Below are 15,991 nucleotides of genomic sequence, written 5' to 3'. Positions count from 1 at the left end.
TCGCCATCTACACAAAATCAAACCAGGGGAGCGCCAGTCGCGAGTTTTGATATTTGATTCATAGTTATCGGTTTCACAGCTAAATATAGCAAGACACTAGAGATGCCCTGAGGAGCATTTCCACTTTAGTTTGAATGTTGCACGCCACACATTCGACCATGTAAAGGCAGCCACTATAAGTGGTGCCCAACTAAAAAGCATAGGATCACCCAAGAACCAAGGATCAAAGGAAAAGAACCTTTGGCCCGATGTGAAATTGATATTCCACCATTAGATATTCCACCACCCACTTATTCGGTTTGTTTATAAGTATGCCCTTGGGCATACGCATACAAAGCATTTTGGAAGTTTTGGGAAAGAAGCACATACTTTTAAGTTCAATATGGAGCACTTCCCAGCTGAGTTGAAAGATCACTCAACTTGAACGCTCGGCTGTTCTTTTTGCCTGACTGAGAAAATCTCTTTCTCATAACTTGCGCATGGATCTCCTAGGCGCTACAAAATCCCAGAAAGAATTACAATCCTTACCTCCACAGTTCCGAGAGGAGCCCGGATTGCGCGAGATCGCAGGCATGTCATTCCCGCATTACTGCTACATTGTAGCACTAAAGCCCTAGCTCTCAAAGACGACTTGCACTTTCCCTTTTGTCTCACGTGATTTTTATGAGTGCAAGTGGTTTCTTTGTAATCGTCCATGGCTGCCCAAATGGAGCTCGAGACCGCATCTGTATTGTTGCTACCTATCTCTGCCAGCGCCCATCGTCCAAAACTAGCGAGTCGCTTGATTTTCTAGCTAGTGCGCTCTCCGTGTCCAATTGGTACTGCCACTAAAGTTCTTGAGCACAGGCCAGCGAGAGAAAGCATAAACTTTACCTGTAAGGCGTTGCAATGAAACAAGAGCAAGGATCCACCTAGTAGCGTGGCAAGTCAGTGTGGCACAAGCAAGGAGAGCAAAGGAGCACTCACTGGTGGGCCTGCTGGGAGGAACGGTAGCTCTGATAATTGCGAAGTATCTTGCCAACTTCGGGTAGCTTGAGCCATCGGAGCAAGCTTTCTGGACGATTGCCTCAGATCCTTGTTATCTCCCAGTCTTCAATCTCCTTGTTATCTCTTGTCTTCAATCTTGAAATTCCTCCACTCACCTTGTTGCGGCATCGCCATCTCAAACACAAAAATCAATCTAAAACAATGCCTCTTTGACAGCTAAAAATAGCCGCCTCCACCACTTTAGTTTGACCATGTAAAGGTAATATTTTGATCAAAGAAAAAGGACTTTTGCCCTTTCGCCCAGCGTCGATTTCTGGAAATTTCGGCCCCACTATAAACTCTCACCACTTGCTTGGTTTTTTGTACCCAAGGCATATGCCCTGTGAGCCCTGCATTCCATTCTACATAACATACTAGAATGAACTACATGGTGCTAGATGCTTGCATTTTGGACGTTTAAAACATCTATGACCCTGTGCAAGAAACACATAGCTTTAAGTTCAAAATGGAGAAAACAAGAGTGCACTTACCAGAGTTCAAAGATCCCTCAACTTGACTCCTCAGATATTGTCCGTTTACACAAACCAGAGGCTTGTTCTTGAGGATATCAATGTAGCACGTATCAGATACTGTGGGACAAGTAGGCCAAGTAATAATCTAACAAAGAAAATCTCGATAAAAATTCACAAGGTATGAAAGAAAGTGTATACCGACCGAGATAGACATTGGATGCAAGCGTGGCCGAGACAGCGTCCTCATAACAAATCCCTGCATCAAAATCGCTCCAGTGTCAACAATCGCCACAGCCAAGCCATTGCTGATCAAATCTGGCAGCGCCCCCAGGAAAATGCGGCATGACAGAAAGCATTACCTCCACTGTAGAAACAGGCTTTGATCTACTCGCGGGCGCTCTGACGGCAGGTCACGCCACAGAATCTGTTACGGATTGCGCGAGAAGAACAAAAGCTTTGAACTAAACTGTTTTAGATTTTCTTAAATTATAACGCTACACGCCTTTGGCAATCCCACATCACCAATCTCGCAGCCAGGCTTGTTTGTTTATCAAACGACCTCGTGGTGCCTCACTTACCCACGTCCAGCGGTCCCGGAGACGAGAACCTGCCATTTAGAATCTAGAGGCGAGATAAATATATACGTGAGACGAAACCTTGGTTTCTTCGTTGGAAGGAGGCAAACTGAGCTCCAGCCCGCGGGCGCGGGCTCGAGCGCCCATCGTGCAAAACTAGCCAGTTGCTTGATTCTGCCCTCCTGTTTGACAAGCTTAGAGTTTTTAACCAGTGCGCTCCCCGTGTCGATTCGCCAGCGAGAGAAAGCGGAACTTAAATACCTGTTGAGAAGCACGCCCCATATCCACAAGGACGTTTTGCGCAGGCGGAGGAGAGGAAACACGTTTTGTCTGCATGGACGTGTTAGAGATTACATGTAACGAAAGAACTGACTATGTAATTCACACCGGAGAGAGGCTTTGTGCTGTTTTCATGGCGTTCTCAGCGGTGGCAGCACGCAGCTGAGCCTCGAAATGTGTCTGAGGTTGGCGACCCAGACCCCGAGGAGATAAGACTTCCATGATCGCTTTAGGACTTAGACTCGCTCTTGGTGATAACTTGAACATTCCATCCTCAAACTTTATGGGCGAGGCTTGTTCCAGGAATGCATCCCTGGTAGTACGCTGCTCTAACGTCTCGTCCTCTGGCTTGACGGGGCCATTCGTTGGATTCTCTCGATAACTTCGCAGAACTTCTTTCCATCCGCTCATGTCCAAGCTCACGGCAGGAGTGAGCGCCTTCTGGCCGAGGAACATGTCTGCAGATAGTTTGAATCGAGCCGTGTGTCAGATAGCAAAATGTCCACTCTGACTCGTATACCTGGACGGTCTAAGAGGTCGTTAAGATCAATATCGGATTGAAAGAAACTCCCCTGAGTTTCCGGCAGAATCGAATACTTTGAGGAGAGTTGCTCAACATCGTCACTTGAATCGCCATGCTCCGAGGATAATATTGAGGGTGACTCTGCGTGAGGTTCCAGATGCTCTGGAGCTCTATATGCAGATTTACGACCCTGGAAAAGGAAAAGCTTCGAGCACTAGAAAAAGAAAAGCACCTTAACACCGACCTGGTGTACTTGAAGGTACTGAACAAGAACAATGTGTTCATAAGCACTACATACAAGTCATGATAATACAAGTGAGAAGGATTTCCATCTCTCTTTTTTTTCTTTTCTTTGTTTTTTTGTAGAGAGCTCTATGTACCCTTCCAGCATCCAGTAGCTCCGTTGAAAATTCGGATCCTCCTCTCCACGGGCGCAGTAACAATGCAGCACGTCAATGCTCCCAGACTGCACACAAGATCAGGAACGGATGGTGATGGCCTCGTTCATAACAAGCAAACCTTGAGCCGCTCGTGAGCCTCGCGAACAGCCTTGCCGTCTTTCTTTTTCCTCCAGTTGTGGCCATCCTTCTGAAAGTATTTCAAAGCCTTGCGATCAAACAAGTTGAAGGATCCACCTAGTAGCGTGGCAAGTCAGTGTGAGACAAGCAAAGGGCAAAGCCTAAAGGAGCACTCACTGGCAGGCCTGCTAGGAGGAACAGGGTTGAGATCGAAACCGTATCTCTGATAATTGCGAAGTATGTCACAAACTTCGGGTGGTTTGAGCCATCGTGCGCAAGCTTCCTGGACGATTTGCCCCATGTCGAAGTCTGCCTTAGATCCTCGTTATCCTCAGTCTTGATCTTAAAATTAGCCTCCACTCACCTTGCTGCGGTACCCCGCGAACAGTCGCCATCTCAAACTCAAGCCTCTCGCAAGCCCCAATGATCGCAGGGCCTTAAATGACAAAGAGCTCCGCAAGTTCTAATATTTTAACCTATCAGTTTAACAGCTAAATATAGCAAGGACCGTGAGAAGCATTTCTATTTTAGTTTGAATGCTGCACACCACACATTCCACCATGTAAAGAATATGATATTTTGTGCTGCCAAACGGATAAGGAAAAGAACCTTTTTTGCCCTTACAAAAGTAGATATTCTACCACTATAAATTTGTTTATATCTAAACATTTTATACCACTTGGAGTTTGTCTTGGAGTTTGGAGCAGAAGAGACTAGATATATCATGGATATATATATATATATATGGTCCAAGTGTATGGCTATAATAATATATACTAATATTAGTGTAGTGGAATTTTGATAGCCATTGAATCCATATCACTCACTCATGTATATAAATTAGGATTTTAAGCTGATTGAATATGCACATATTTATATTCCATCTCTATATTTTATGCATTCATATTAGTGGAGGTGAGGGGCAACTTTGATTGTTGAATGCTTTTAATTTAGGCTTTTACATCATTTAAATCTCTCTTTTTTTTGTAATTTTTCAATTTTTTTTTCTTTTGTTTTTCTTCTTTTCATTCATCTTTATAACAGAGAAGCAACCTCCTCCTCCTCCTCCTCATCTTTTGACTATAGAGTAACAATTGGTATAGTTACTAAATTCTATGTAGTTATAGTTGAACAATCAAACTCAGTTAATAGCAACATTCATGGCATGTGGTGCAACTCCTCTTGCTCTTGTTGGCAATCTTTATAGCCGGCCAAAGTTCTCATATGGAAATCTTAAAGATGATGTGTATTATTAGTTTGATCACTTTACAATGATTACCACTTATCATTCTTGGGAAAATATCCAGTGTTTACATGAGTTTCTTATATATCCCCAAGGAATGACATTGTAGTGGTACTATCACAAATATGACTTTGGGTATCGAAAGATATTTATCGGCCAGTCCTTACATACACTCTTTCCTTATTGCCATGATGGCAGGAAGTCGGTACAGTTGGTTTCCTTTATCATTCCCACTTGAGCTAGTTGAGAAACTGGTCAATGACCTTACACTTAAATTGGATAAACATAAGGTAGGAACTCTATGTGTTTCTTGCTGAGCATATTTGGCCTAGTTTGAGAAACTCGCATCATTAGTTTACACTTGTTAGTATCAAGAACTCCCACGATATTGAGACTAATCTCTCAATATCGCTAGATGCTAGTTTACCGTGTCTCTCAAACACCTTTGCTATCATGCCCTTTGTGTTAGTCTCATTTAGGACCAAAATGTAGAAATCATTTCATCACTAGTCATCATATATGCAATTAGACTAGATAAACATAAAATAATAGCTTACCATATTTGCATTACACTTGCTATATCAATTAAGCACATTTATAAGAGTGTTCAAAACACAATAGTGTTGTTCCTATGTTTAGATTTATGATTTAGCACTATTTTATATTTAGCAAGTTATAAGGATAATCTAGTGAAGTTGTGTTAACCCACTACTATATTAAAATTGTATTAGACTATATTTAGCTTTGTTTTATGTGTCAATCTTAGCATTGAGATCCAAATACTTTAAGTTGTTTTTAAATAATTTTTATTCACATAAAAATTTAGATCTTGCTTGAATTATAAATTTGTTATTGAATATCTTATACACAAAAATCCTTATAAAAATTTAATGTTTAAAACATCTGGTTGTTGAATGCTCATATACTTATTAGTTACATACTTTGGGAATTCAATTCCATCCTTTTTTTCAATGGCTCAATGCTCTAAAACTAAGTTTCACTCCATTACATTTGTTCAAAGGTTAGATTTGGCTTTATGGCCATGGAGTATAAGGTTAAAAATTACATGTGCTACATTTGAAATCAAAGAATTACTATTTAATGTGATGGCAACTACATATGTAAATAAAAATCTTATTATGTACATATTTAGTTGTTGTGGGTTCATATATGTCTCTTGAATTTTAATATAAACTATCATGTACTATATTATACTCATGTTGTATTGTCTTAGGGAGTGTGAATTTTGGGATGTACCATTTTATATGAATTTTTGTTTGGGCTTGTCAGATGATGTATAAGGGTTATAATTTGAGTCATTACTATATTATTGTAGGTAAAGTTAAATGTCTCTTAAGTTCTTGAAACTGGTAAATAAACTAGTACTTAGCTGTTTATTATAGCATTAGTGGATCCTTCCTAGACATGGTTTGTATTTAAGGACTATTTACACTTTGTTTAGGCTTAACAATGATAGACTTGCTTTACTATGGTATTGTTGGGTTGGTATGGTTTTCTTTTTTTATAGCATGTAAGCTTAACTTTGTTAGTATTGCTTAGTTGAGTTTAGCTTATAATGTTAGATTACATTGAGTCTTAAACATGATAATTCACTCATTAGTGATATATTATATATAACTAAGTTGAAATTGGAAGAACTAATTTTGGATATTACTAAGGTGTCTAACTTTAGTTAGCTCAATTGCTAAAGAGTTGTGCTCAATTGTTAAAAAGTGGTGGTTCTTTTACTTTATTTTAATGTTGACAATCTTGATATTGTGGAGTTAAAATTAAAGTGAGATGAAATATTTTCTCTATGGGGATATTAAGAAAGTAAAAATTTTCATCTGTGTGAGTCAAATGGTTGATAATCTGTTAGACCTTCATTGGAAATTCAATGTTATATTAATCTTGATAAAATGGTGTTGATGAGATGGTTATACTTTTGTATTATTAACATTCATAAATTTGTTAGTTATCTTCAAGAGAAAATGGATTACTAAATACAACTAACTATTTTATCAATTGATTTTTTGTTTGAGATGGTGATGCTACAGCAAGGTGAGTGATGTTTAATTTCAAGATCCAAGATGTGAGATAACAAGGATTGAGGCAACACAGACTTCAATATGAGGCAAATCATCTAGGAAGTTTGTGTTTGATAATTTGAATAAAGTTTTTTTTGCCTATACTCGCATTCTTACCCCTACTAGCAAAATAGTGACAAACAAACAAAAACAAGAATGTAGTATTGAGAAGAAGAAAAGAAAAAGATTGAGAAGTGAATAGAAAAGAACTTAGCCTCAAACCCTAAAGGCGTAAGTAAGAATAAACATATGTCACTCTCTCAACTCTACTTTGCACAAATAGTCATAAGTGGAAGAAACTATAGTTAATTTAATGTAAATGCATGCAATATTGAGTGGGGGTTATTTTCCAGAACGTTTAAATGTTACTTATATACTACATAAATTTATAAATGTTCCTAACTTCCTTACACTTGTTTATGACAGGCATTGCTTAAGTCAGGTCTTTCTTTTTTAGATGCTTAAGCTTAAGTATAATTCCATTTCACCTAAGTTTTCTTCTTTTGCTCTGCTTAAAGAAGATATACAATATAAAACATTTACCTCTTCATCATAGTTTAAACCATATAAAATTTGTGATGCTTCAAATTATCAGAGTTATGGTTTCAAATTGAACTCCATTTCTCCTAACAAGCCTGCTAGTGAGTGCTCCTTGCTCCTTGCTTGTGTCACATTGAATTGCCGCTACTAGGCAGATCCTTGTTGTTGTTTGATCACAAGGCCTTGAAATACTTTCTGAAGGATGGCCACAACTGGAGAAATTAGAAAGACATCCAAGCTGCTTGTGAGGGTCACGAGAGGCTCAAGGTTTGCTTGTAATTCCTAGGCACAACAAAGCCATCACCATTGCAGCACTTTGGTTCCTGATCTTATTCCAGTAGCTCCATTGAAAATTTGGATCCTCTTCTCTGGGCGTAATAACAATGCAGCATGTTAATGCTGCCAGACTACATTACTGGAAGGGTACATAGAGCTCTCCAAAAAAAACCAAAAAGAAAAATTTGAGATGGTATCCTCACTTGTATTATCATGACTTATAGTGCGTGTGAGCACATTGTTCTTGTTCAGTACCTTCAAGTTTTCCCGGGTCATGCAGGTGGATACAGAGCTCCAGTGCGTCTGGAAGCTTTCTTGCACCCTTCTGCCGGAAACTCAAGGGAGTTTCTTTCGGTCTGGACAAGGTGGTGGCTCGATTCAAACTATCTGTAGACATGTTCCTCAGCCAGAAGGCTCTCAGTCCTGTCGTGAGCTTAGACATGAGTGGATGGAATGAAGTTTTGTGAACCTATCGAGAATGGCCTGGTCAAGCAAGAGGACGACACTTTAGAGCAGCGGACTACCAGGGATGCATTCCTGGAACAAGCATCGGCACACCATCCAACTAAAACATCATGTGAGCAATTGAATCGATGGGAAGCCAAGTGTCAAAGCTCTCCGTGTTGACACACTGGGATCAGAGTAGAGAAATAGTGGGAGCTAGTGGGGAAGCAAGAAACGAAGCACTCTCTCTCGTTTTTTCTTTTTCACCGTGGGGACGTGTATTTTTTGAGGGGAGGCGCAGGCGGCGCATTCTGTACCCGGGTAGACGCTAAATTAGCCATGCATTTGCGTCAATTTGCACGGCCTCGAGCTTTCCACGTTTTTTTTAAGGAGTGTAATCTTCGGTATATCCACTGTTTTGTTCTTTTTTCATTATATGGTTTGCCCAAAAGAGACGTGTTGTTTTTTCTTACTTTCTTTTTGCCCAGCTATAGTTCGCTGGGATGAACCCTCCACTCTCCGGTGGTAAGAACCACTATAGTGGGTGCTAAGGCTCACCATATGTTTGCAAGACATAAGCTTTTCTCACTTTGTCATGTGTCAATTTGTGAAACTAAAGATATAGCTAGACGTCCTTGAAGTGGTTGATTAACTTTGTTACATCTCACTTTGCTCCGGGACTTTAGTACATAGTAGTAGTTTATTCAGATATCACAGCCAATTCAAAGAGAATCTAATATAAGAAAACTAAACAATAGAAGGTGGATATAATAAAAAGGTAAAAGAATATGTCACTCTCTGTTGCAAATACTTAAATACAATTTGGAAATGATATTTGGAAACAAATAATAAATATACTAATGTATAGTGTAACCTAGTACTGATCTATCTTAATATAAAAGAGGAAACAATTATGCTCAACCAAAATATGTAGATTTCTTACAAGTCACGGTCACCGTGAATCGATCCGATAGGACCTACATTTTAAATAAATATGATAAGTCAAGCTTCCTTTTAGTATTACCAAATACATACATTTAGCGTCAAACCAACCGATCTATGTGATAGTACAAATCTCTCTAAGTCTAAGAAATCTTTTATCAATAATACCATATACCTCGTGCGCACTGGAAATAGCTATTATAGCGATAAATCAGATTGTAGATGCCTTTGTTGCACAATATGGCTTTCTAAAAACACTCTCCTTTACAGCGGGAGCGATATTTTTTACAGCTAAATATAGCAAGACAGCCCTGAGGTCCACTTTAGTTTGAACGTTGCGCACCACACATTCCACCGATTTGTAACTGTGTGCCCTCCATTCCCAGAAACTACCTAACTAGCTAATGTTGTAAAGGGTCCCATATCTGGACTGTAAGCACAATCCTACATAACGTTCTAGAATGAAATACATGTTGGTGCTAGAGTCTTGCATTTTGGAAGTTCCAACATCTATGGCCTGAGTTGAAAGATCCCTCAACTTGAACTCCTGCCTCGGCTGCTCTTCTCCTCAATGCCTGATTGAGAAAATCTCGCTCTCAAAACTTCCATAACTTCTGCCATCTTCACGTCTTGCGCTGCAAGCAGCACCATCGAATGGTACAAGACGTCGGCCATTTCTGATACAGTCCTTTTCCTGCCTTCGTTTTCTTCCACTGTCTTGCACAGCTCACCCGCCTCCTCCCTGCCAAAGTTTCTAGTCAAGCGCGAGAGGCATGAAAGCAGAGCACACCTTATCTTGGAGCAAAGCAGCTTCTGGTCCTGCAAAAGCCGCTTCGTCCACGACGGCTTTTTCCCATCGGGCTCTGACTTCCGCTGTTGAATAACTCTTTCCAAATCGTACAAGGTAGAAGTTGCCAATCCATTCTCTCCGATCTGTAAAAAAACCTATCAGTGGAAGAACGATATTGTGAGTTTACACAGACCAGAGGCTTGTTCTGGAGGATATCAGCAGCACGAGTAAAGTAGCACGTATCAGCTCCTGTGTGACAAGTCGGCCCGTCAGGCTTTCCCAAGTAAATAATCTGTAGAGGAACAACACGAAAACAAAAGCTCGATAAGAGCTCACAAAAGTATGAAAGAAAGAGCGTACCGAATCTCTATCACAGTCGAGATAGACATCCACAACATCAATAAAATTGGATGACGTCTCTCCTTTGGTCCAAAGAGATCGACGACTTCGACTAAAATACGTCGCTCGCTTGGACGCAATCGTGGCCGAGACAGCGTCCCGATTAACAAATCCCTGCATCAAAATCGCCCCAGTGTCAACATCCTGCGCAATCGCCACAGCCAAGCCACTGCTGTCCCATTTTATCAAATCCAGCAGCGCCTCCACCTGCGCATGGATCTCCTAAGCGCTACCAAATCCCAGAAAAGAATTATAATCCTTACCTCCACAGTAGAAACAGGCTCCGATCTCGCGAGAGCTCTAGTGGCAGCTCTGGACGCTGCGCCAGAGAATCTCCTGCTCAAGCACACTTGCGCCGGAGGAAATCTACGAGAGAAGCCCGGACTGCGCGAGATCGCGGGCATTTCCTTCCCGCATTGCTGCTGCATTGCCGCCACTAAAACCCTAACTCTCTGTTAACAAGCTGTTAAAAAAAACTCTCCTTTAACAACTAAACCAATAACCCATATAAACACGAAAGTATTTTTATTTCTCGAACGATAAAAATTTCTCTAAATTATAAATATTACAAAATCAGATTGCAGATAATTTATGGTAGAAAAAAAAGACTATAAAATAGCAAAATTGTTTTTGAGAAAATAGGCAACAATGGCGAATTTATCTATATTCCTCTGTGTGTTTCTTGCCATTACTATTGCTTGCTGCTGTGGCCAAAGTGCGTTAGCATCTCACGATCACACTGGAAAGAAGAAGCCCAGGGATGGGGACCGAGATTGGTCGCCCAAGCATTCACCACCATCACACAAGGCTCCAAAGGCTCCAAAGGTTAGATCTCCTCCTCTGTTTGAAGATGAATCTCCTCCGCCACCCCATCATGCTCCAAAGGCTCCGAAGGCTCCAAAGGTTAGATCTCCTCCTCCGTTTGAAGATGAACCTCCTCTGCCACCCCATCATGCTCCAAAGCCTCCGAAAGCTCCAAAGGCTCCGAAGGCTCCAAAGGTTAAATCTCCTCCGCCAGCCAAGGCTCCTCCTCCCCCTTCTGTCACGCTACCACGGTCGCCGCCACCACCCAGGAGCTCGTCACCGCTCACTGGCAAAGAGTTTGACGTCAAGAGCTATGGAGCTGTCGGCGATGGAAAGCACGATGATGCCCAGGTATGTGATCAATCTTACGATGTTTTGATTTATAATTTCCGATTTGCAGGCCTTCCTAGACGCTTACAATGCAGCATGCCAAGCCGGCGACAATGCCGTTATCTTGGTTCCATCGACGTCGGCGGGCTACTACCTCAGCCCAATCTCGTTTGGAGAGTGTACCAGCGTCACAATGAAGGTTAATCACATATCACATGATGTTTCATATCCTAAAATGTATATCAATATTTCAGGTGGATGGAACTCTGCATGCCATCCCAAGGAGTGCGTGGCTGTCCAAGTTTTCCTCCGAGAAAAGCTGGCTCCTGTTCACTAAGGTGACGGACTTCACACTGACTGGCGGAACTTTCAACGGCAACGGCCAAGATTGGTGGGCTCATTCCTGTAAGAAAGACAAAAGCCAGGTAAGATTTCTTAGATTCCCAAAAAAAATAAGAGATTGACTTGTAAATTGTGAATTTTTGCACCAGCGCTGCACAGATGCTCCCACGGTAAAGTTTAGATTATATGCATGATTGCGTGATTGATTGATTTACTGTAGGCTGTGAGGTTTGAGGACAGCAAGAACATCAAGGTGGAAGGCATCACCATAACCAACAGTCCCCAAATCCACATTACGTTTTCGGACTCTCAGGCCATCCAGGCAACAAACGTGGTGATAAATTCTCCAGAAAGCAGCCCAAACACCGATGGTATTCACGTTTCAGGGAGCACTAATGTTGTAGTTAGAGACGGAGACATCTCTGCCGGTAACTTTCCTATATCAGATTCTGATATCAGTGTTTTAACTATCTTTTCTTTGCACACATATCTGAAGGTGACGACTGCGTGTCGATTGTTTCTGGGAGCTCCAACATCCAGGTTTTGGGCGGGCGATGCGGCCCTGGTCACGGCATCAGCATCGGAAGCCTTGGCAAGGGCGGGTCTTACGCCACCGTTTCCAACGTTCAAGTCTCAGGTGTCAAGATCGACGCGGCCACAAATGGCGTACGGATCAAGACATGGCAGGTAAAAGTTGGTAAAACCATCGAAACACTTTGACGAAACTGCATGAATGTAGGGTGGCAAAGGTTACGTGAGCAATGTGATATTTGAAAATATCAGCATGGACAACGTGAAGAACCCGATCATTATCGATCAAAACTACTGCGATGGCGGCTGTGGCAAGAAGCGGGTGAGATATCAAATATTCGACACACCCCGTCTCTTCTCACTTGCTAACGTTTGTATGATTTTGTGAAACCAGGGGTCGTCTCTAACAATCCAGGGAGTTACGTACTCGAATATCGTGGGCACTTCGGCATCTCCGGACGGCATCAACTTGCACTGCAGCTCAAGCGGCGCATGCACGAACATCCACTTCAGCAATGTCAAGCTGACCCTGGGCAGCTCTGGAAAGGCGGCTGGAGCGGTTTGCGAGAATGTTCAAGGCTACACCTCAGATTGCAGAAGTTCAAGTTAGGTTGCAACTTATATTTCCAATCTTTGATGTCTATTTGCGTCTATTTCGATTATAAAGTATAAAAGTTTTGGATCTTAGTCCTGGCTGGAGCACACGATAGCGCAGCTTTACTTCTCCGTGTCACTGTTGCTGCGCCTTTGTAGCTGGCAAGCAAGAAAAAACAAATGATGCTTTGCTTCGGTGCTTGTGACCGGAAACAAGAAAAAATAACCTTTGGGAACATCTGGCAGCATAAGATATTCCAGGGAAAGATCACGTTGGAAGCTCAAAAATCTGGAAACAGATCGAACAAAATAAAATAAAAAACTGAAGAGCTCACCAAGTCTTCTTAATCATTCCATGTCGAGGCGAAACGCGGAAAAAAGTTACTCCAGTGAAAGATCGAGTACTGAAAGAGAGACGAAAATAGCTTGCCATTGGAAAAGAAAAGAGAAGAACAGCTTGCCATTAGTACACCATATTCTCGCGTTGGATCTAAGAGACCCGAGCCAATGGATGAAAGCGCATCGTCAAAGCGTGGTGTTGGTTGCGGGACGAACATGCGCTGCTTTGCTGCGAAATGAGGACGAGGACCCACACGGCAGTGGCACATGTCCAAGACGCGAGAATTTGTGCGAAAACTCAAGCCAAGAGCAGCGTTGTGACTTGATCGAACCACCAACACAAAGGCTTCATTCCTCCTTCCAACAACCAAAGCCTTGAATAAAAACTTCCAAGCACAACTGCGAAACAATGTGAGGGTCCACGAATCAGAGTCATTAGCAAACTCCAGCTAACATACCACTCGATGCCGACAGACCACCAACAGCGGGAAAATCTTTATTTTTTGTCCACCACCTCTACTTTCTTGTTGATAACTAATCGTTCAATAATAAGCCGGATCGACTAGTTAAAGCTCCAGCTGCTGCTTCCCTGTTGTTTCTAAAGACAGAGCCAGGACGACATTTAAGAAACATGAAGGAAAAGCATAGAAAGGAAACTTACCACTGGCCTGTCTTTCGGTGCCTCGATCGTGTTTTTGGATCCATTTAGCTCGCCTCTTCTTCCTGGAGCAACGCCAAAGGAAAGCCGACGCTTGCAGCAGAGTGTAGCAGTGGCGCAGCAGTGGCCGTGAGGTTGATGTGTGCGCTTCCCTCGTTTCAGTAAAGAGCACGGCTCTTCCGAGTCTACAGCTTTGGTGAGGTCTTGATTGAAAGGCTCGTAGGAGCAGCTCCATAGTCAGATAGACGTGGCCACTTCCTTGCAGCATTGCGAAATCTATCAGTCTCAACTCCGTGCAGGCTTTAGCTCTCCATTCGCTTCGCTTGGCAGGAGCAGGAGCACACAAGAGTTGTTCACATTCAGGTTCCTGCTCGAAAAAGAAACTGTGAGTCACAAGATCGAAAGAAAGACAAAAGAAAGTAGTCACTACTTACATTCCTGCTTGCTGCTGCTGCCGCTGGAATCGTAGTGAACAAAAGATCTCATCGCTTCCTATCGATGCCAAGATGAATAACAGGAGAGCGAGGACAGTCCTGGCGCTCTTGAGCTGCTGCTTCTGCCTCTCACTCGCTCAGCAGCCGGGCCGATTCAACATTGTTCTCCAGAATGCCGGCATTTCCTCCATGCACACCGCCGTCACTCACTATGGTAACGTCATCTTCCTCGACCGCACCAACATTGGGCCTTCGGCAATCAACCTGGTCGGAAACTGCCGAGATAATCCAGCAGACATGATGACCACTCACGACTGCACCGCTCACTCGGTCATCTACGATCCATCCTCTAACACGGTACGCCCCGTTTTCATATACTCGGACACCTGGTGTAGCTCCGGCCAGTTCCTTCCCAATGGAACTCTCATGCAAACCGGGGGGAGTGCCGACGGTGGTAGCATCATCCGCTACTTCACTCCCTGCTCCAGCGGTTCCTGGTGCAACTGGATGGAGTCGAGCACCAACTTGCAATCCTCAAGGTGGTACGCGAGCAACCAGATCCTCCCCGACGGACGAATTATCGTTGTTGGCGGCCGCGGAGTCTACAACTACGAGTTCCAGCCGACTGGCGGCCAGTTCTATCTCCAGTTCCTCAAGGATACGGCCGACTTCCAGGATGACAACTTGTATCCATACCTCCACCTCCTCCCAAGCAACCTTCTCTACATCTTTGCGAACCGCGACTCGATCCTGCTCAATTACTTCACCAACACCGTCGTCAGGAAGTTCCCGACCATCCCAGGCGAGCCGAGGAACTACCCCTGTTCCGGAAGCTCCGTCATGCTCGCTCTCGACACCGCCAACAGCTACTCAAAGGCCGAAGTCCTCGTCTGCGGTGGAGCAAACCAGGCCTCGTTCAAAAGCTCGGGCCCTCAATACGGTGCCTCGCAGACCTGCGGCCGGATGGAAGTCACCTCCAACTCCCCCTTCTGGGACATGTCCTACATGCCTTTCCGGAGAAACATGGGAGACATGGTGCTGCTTCCGACTGCCAAAGTCCTGATCATCAACGGCGCACAAAACGGCTCGCAAGGATATCTGCTCGCTTCCAATCCCATCCTCAATCCGCTTCTCTACGACCCGGACAAGAAAACTTTCGAGATCCAGGCTCCGTCCACCATCCCCCGAGTTTATCACTCCACCGCCAACCTTCTTCCCGACGGCCGAGTTCTCGTTGCTGGGAGTAACACCCGCTACACGTATCAGTACACTGGCCCATTCCCGACCGAGCTCCGAGTGGAAACCTTCTCTCCGGCATACTTGGACGCTACCAATGACTGGCTGAGGCCGAGGATCGCGAAGAACCCCTTCACCATCACCTACGGCATGCCTTTCAGCGTCGACGTTGCGATCCCCGGAAAGCTGGTCGGGAACATCCAGCTTACGCTGCTGAGCTCGCCATTTACCACGCATTCCTTTTCGCAAGGCCAGCGGCAGCTCAAGTTGCCAGTAGCAGCATCGGTGCTGAGTTACGCCAACACTTACTATGTGGCCAGCACGGCACCCCCGAGCTCCGGCGTGGCTCCTCCATCTTACTACATGCTCTTTGCGCTTCACAACGGGATCCCCAGCCAGGCGGTATGGGTCCTGGTGACGAGTTAAGAGCGCCCATATCTCTTCTTTCTCTTTTTTTTGCCATTCTTTCCTGGATCTCTACAAGCCATTCTTTTGGTTGCTCCGCTGCTAGCAATGCGAGATCCCTGCCATATAAATATTCATCGAGGTAGATGCTAGGAATAAAGAAAGAAACATTTAAGCTTACTTGATAGCTCATGATCCAGCGC

General features: G+C 43.6%; 4 protein-coding genes and 1 long non-coding RNA gene across 6 annotated transcripts; 2 read left to right on the top strand and 3 right to left on the bottom strand.

Annotated features, from left to right (window-relative positions):
- Window positions 1-852: 852 nt before the first annotated feature.
- LOC112345848 lies at window positions 853-1,125 on the bottom strand. The gene is made up of 2 exons (XR_002992189.1): window positions 967-1,125; window positions 853-911 (listed from the first exon to the last, which is right to left on the bottom strand). It is a non-coding gene; the product is annotated as an uncharacterized LOC112345848 (long non-coding RNA).
- An 829-nt stretch (window positions 1,126-1,954) lies between these two features.
- LOC9631271 (calmodulin-binding transcription activator 3) lies at window positions 1,955-3,846 on the bottom strand. 2 transcript variants are annotated; one of them, XM_024673488.1, is made up of 9 exons: window positions 3,759-3,846; window positions 3,572-3,703; window positions 3,396-3,511; window positions 3,121-3,342; window positions 2,874-3,066; window positions 2,462-2,811; window positions 2,336-2,404; window positions 2,156-2,256; window positions 1,955-2,106 (listed from the first exon to the last, which is right to left on the bottom strand). In XM_024673488.1, exons 6-9 carry the CDS (start codon window positions 2,807-2,809, stop codon window positions 2,070-2,072), a joined length of 555 nt encoding a protein of 184 aa, XP_024529256.1. In that variant the 5' UTR covers window positions 2,810-2,811; window positions 2,874-3,066; window positions 3,121-3,342; window positions 3,396-3,511; window positions 3,572-3,703; window positions 3,759-3,846; the 3' UTR covers window positions 1,955-2,069. The 2 variants fall into 2 exon arrangements, with proteins under 2 accessions (XP_024529256.1, XP_024529258.1); XM_024673490.1 differs by lacking the exons at window positions 1,955-2,106; window positions 2,156-2,256; window positions 2,336-2,404; window positions 2,462-2,811; window positions 2,874-3,066 and having other exon boundaries at window positions 3,127-3,342.
- Window positions 3,847-9,350: 5,504 nt separating this feature from the next.
- Window positions 9,351-10,560, bottom strand: LOC9650102 (histidine biosynthesis bifunctional protein hisIE, chloroplastic). Its single transcript, XM_002968080.2, has 5 exons — window positions 10,379-10,560; window positions 10,077-10,322; window positions 9,910-10,008; window positions 9,717-9,859; window positions 9,351-9,668 (listed from the first exon to the last, which is right to left on the bottom strand). Exons 1-5 carry the CDS (start codon window positions 10,541-10,543, stop codon window positions 9,461-9,463), a joined length of 861 nt encoding a protein of 286 aa, XP_002968126.1. The 5' UTR covers window positions 10,544-10,560; the 3' UTR covers window positions 9,351-9,460.
- A 203-nt stretch (window positions 10,561-10,763) lies between these two features.
- On the top strand, window positions 10,764-12,732 carry LOC9650101 (polygalacturonase ADPG2). The gene is made up of 8 exons (XM_024673332.1): window positions 10,764-11,270; window positions 11,320-11,376; window positions 11,504-11,674; window positions 11,741-11,761; window positions 11,812-12,019; window positions 12,088-12,278; window positions 12,331-12,444; window positions 12,517-12,732. Exons 1-8 carry the CDS (start codon window positions 10,764-10,766, stop codon window positions 12,730-12,732), a joined length of 1,485 nt encoding a protein of 494 aa, XP_024529100.1.
- Window positions 12,733-13,975: 1,243 nt separating this feature from the next.
- LOC112345872 (aldehyde oxidase GLOX-like) lies at window positions 13,976-15,968 on the top strand. The gene has a single exon (XM_024673515.1). The coding sequence runs from the start codon at window positions 14,220-14,222 to the stop codon at window positions 15,807-15,809; it is 1,590 nt and encodes a 529-aa protein (XP_024529283.1). The 5' UTR covers window positions 13,976-14,219; the 3' UTR covers window positions 15,810-15,968.
- Window positions 15,969-15,991: the final 23 nt, after the last annotated feature.

This window comes from Selaginella moellendorffii, unplaced genomic scaffold, assembly GCF_000143415.4.
Source record: "Selaginella moellendorffii unplaced genomic scaffold, v1.0 SELMOscaffold_10, whole genome shotgun sequence".
Classification (NCBI taxonomy): domain Eukaryota; kingdom Viridiplantae; phylum Streptophyta; class Lycopodiopsida; order Selaginellales; family Selaginellaceae; genus Selaginella; species Selaginella moellendorffii.
Note: the sequence above shows the minus strand (reverse complement) of the source record. Positions and strands in the feature narration are given on the sequence as shown.

What these genes read in the sequence shown, in the direction of transcription:
- LOC112345872 (XM_024673515.1), top strand. Translation starts at nt 14,220, where the DNA reads ATGAATAACAGGAGAGCGAGGACAGTCCTGGCGCTCTTGAGCTGCTGC.
- LOC9631271 (XM_024673488.1), bottom strand. Translation starts at nt 2,809, where the DNA reads ATGTTCCTCGGCCAGAAGGCGCTCACTCCTGCCGTGAGCTTGGACATG. An exon ending in CAGCACAAAGCCTCTCTCCG is followed by an intron (nt 2,405 to 2,461) that starts GTGTGAATTACA and finishes ACGTCCATGCAG; the next exon opens with ACAAAACGTGTTTCCTCTCC. An exon ending in TGGGGCGTGCTTCTCAACAG is followed by an intron (nt 2,257 to 2,335) that starts GTATTTAAGTTC and finishes CTTGTCAAACAG; the next exon opens with GAGGGCAGAATCAAGCAACT.
- LOC9650101 (XM_024673332.1), top strand. Translation starts at nt 10,764, where the DNA reads ATGGCGAATTTATCTATATTCCTCTGTGTGTTTCTTGCCATTACTATT. An exon ending in GCGACAATGCCGTTATCTTG is followed by an intron (nt 11,377 to 11,503) that starts GTTCCATCGACG and finishes TCAATATTTCAG; the next exon opens with GTGGATGGAACTCTGCATGC. An exon ending in TACGGATCAAGACATGGCAG is followed by an intron (nt 12,279 to 12,330) that starts GTAAAAGTTGGT and finishes GCATGAATGTAG; the next exon opens with GGTGGCAAAGGTTACGTGAG.
- LOC9650102 (XM_002968080.2), bottom strand. Translation starts at nt 10,543, where the DNA reads ATGCAGCAGCAATGCGGGAAGGAAATGCCCGCGATCTCGCGCAGTCCG. An exon ending in AGCCTGTTTCTACTGTGGAG is followed by an intron (nt 10,323 to 10,378) that starts GTAAGGATTATA and finishes ATCCATGCGCAG; the next exon opens with GTGGAGGCGCTGCTGGATTT. An exon ending in CTGCTTTGCTCCAAGATAAG is followed by an intron (nt 9,669 to 9,716) that starts GTGTGCTCTGCT and finishes AAACTTTGGCAG; the next exon opens with GGAGGAGGCGGGTGAGCTGT.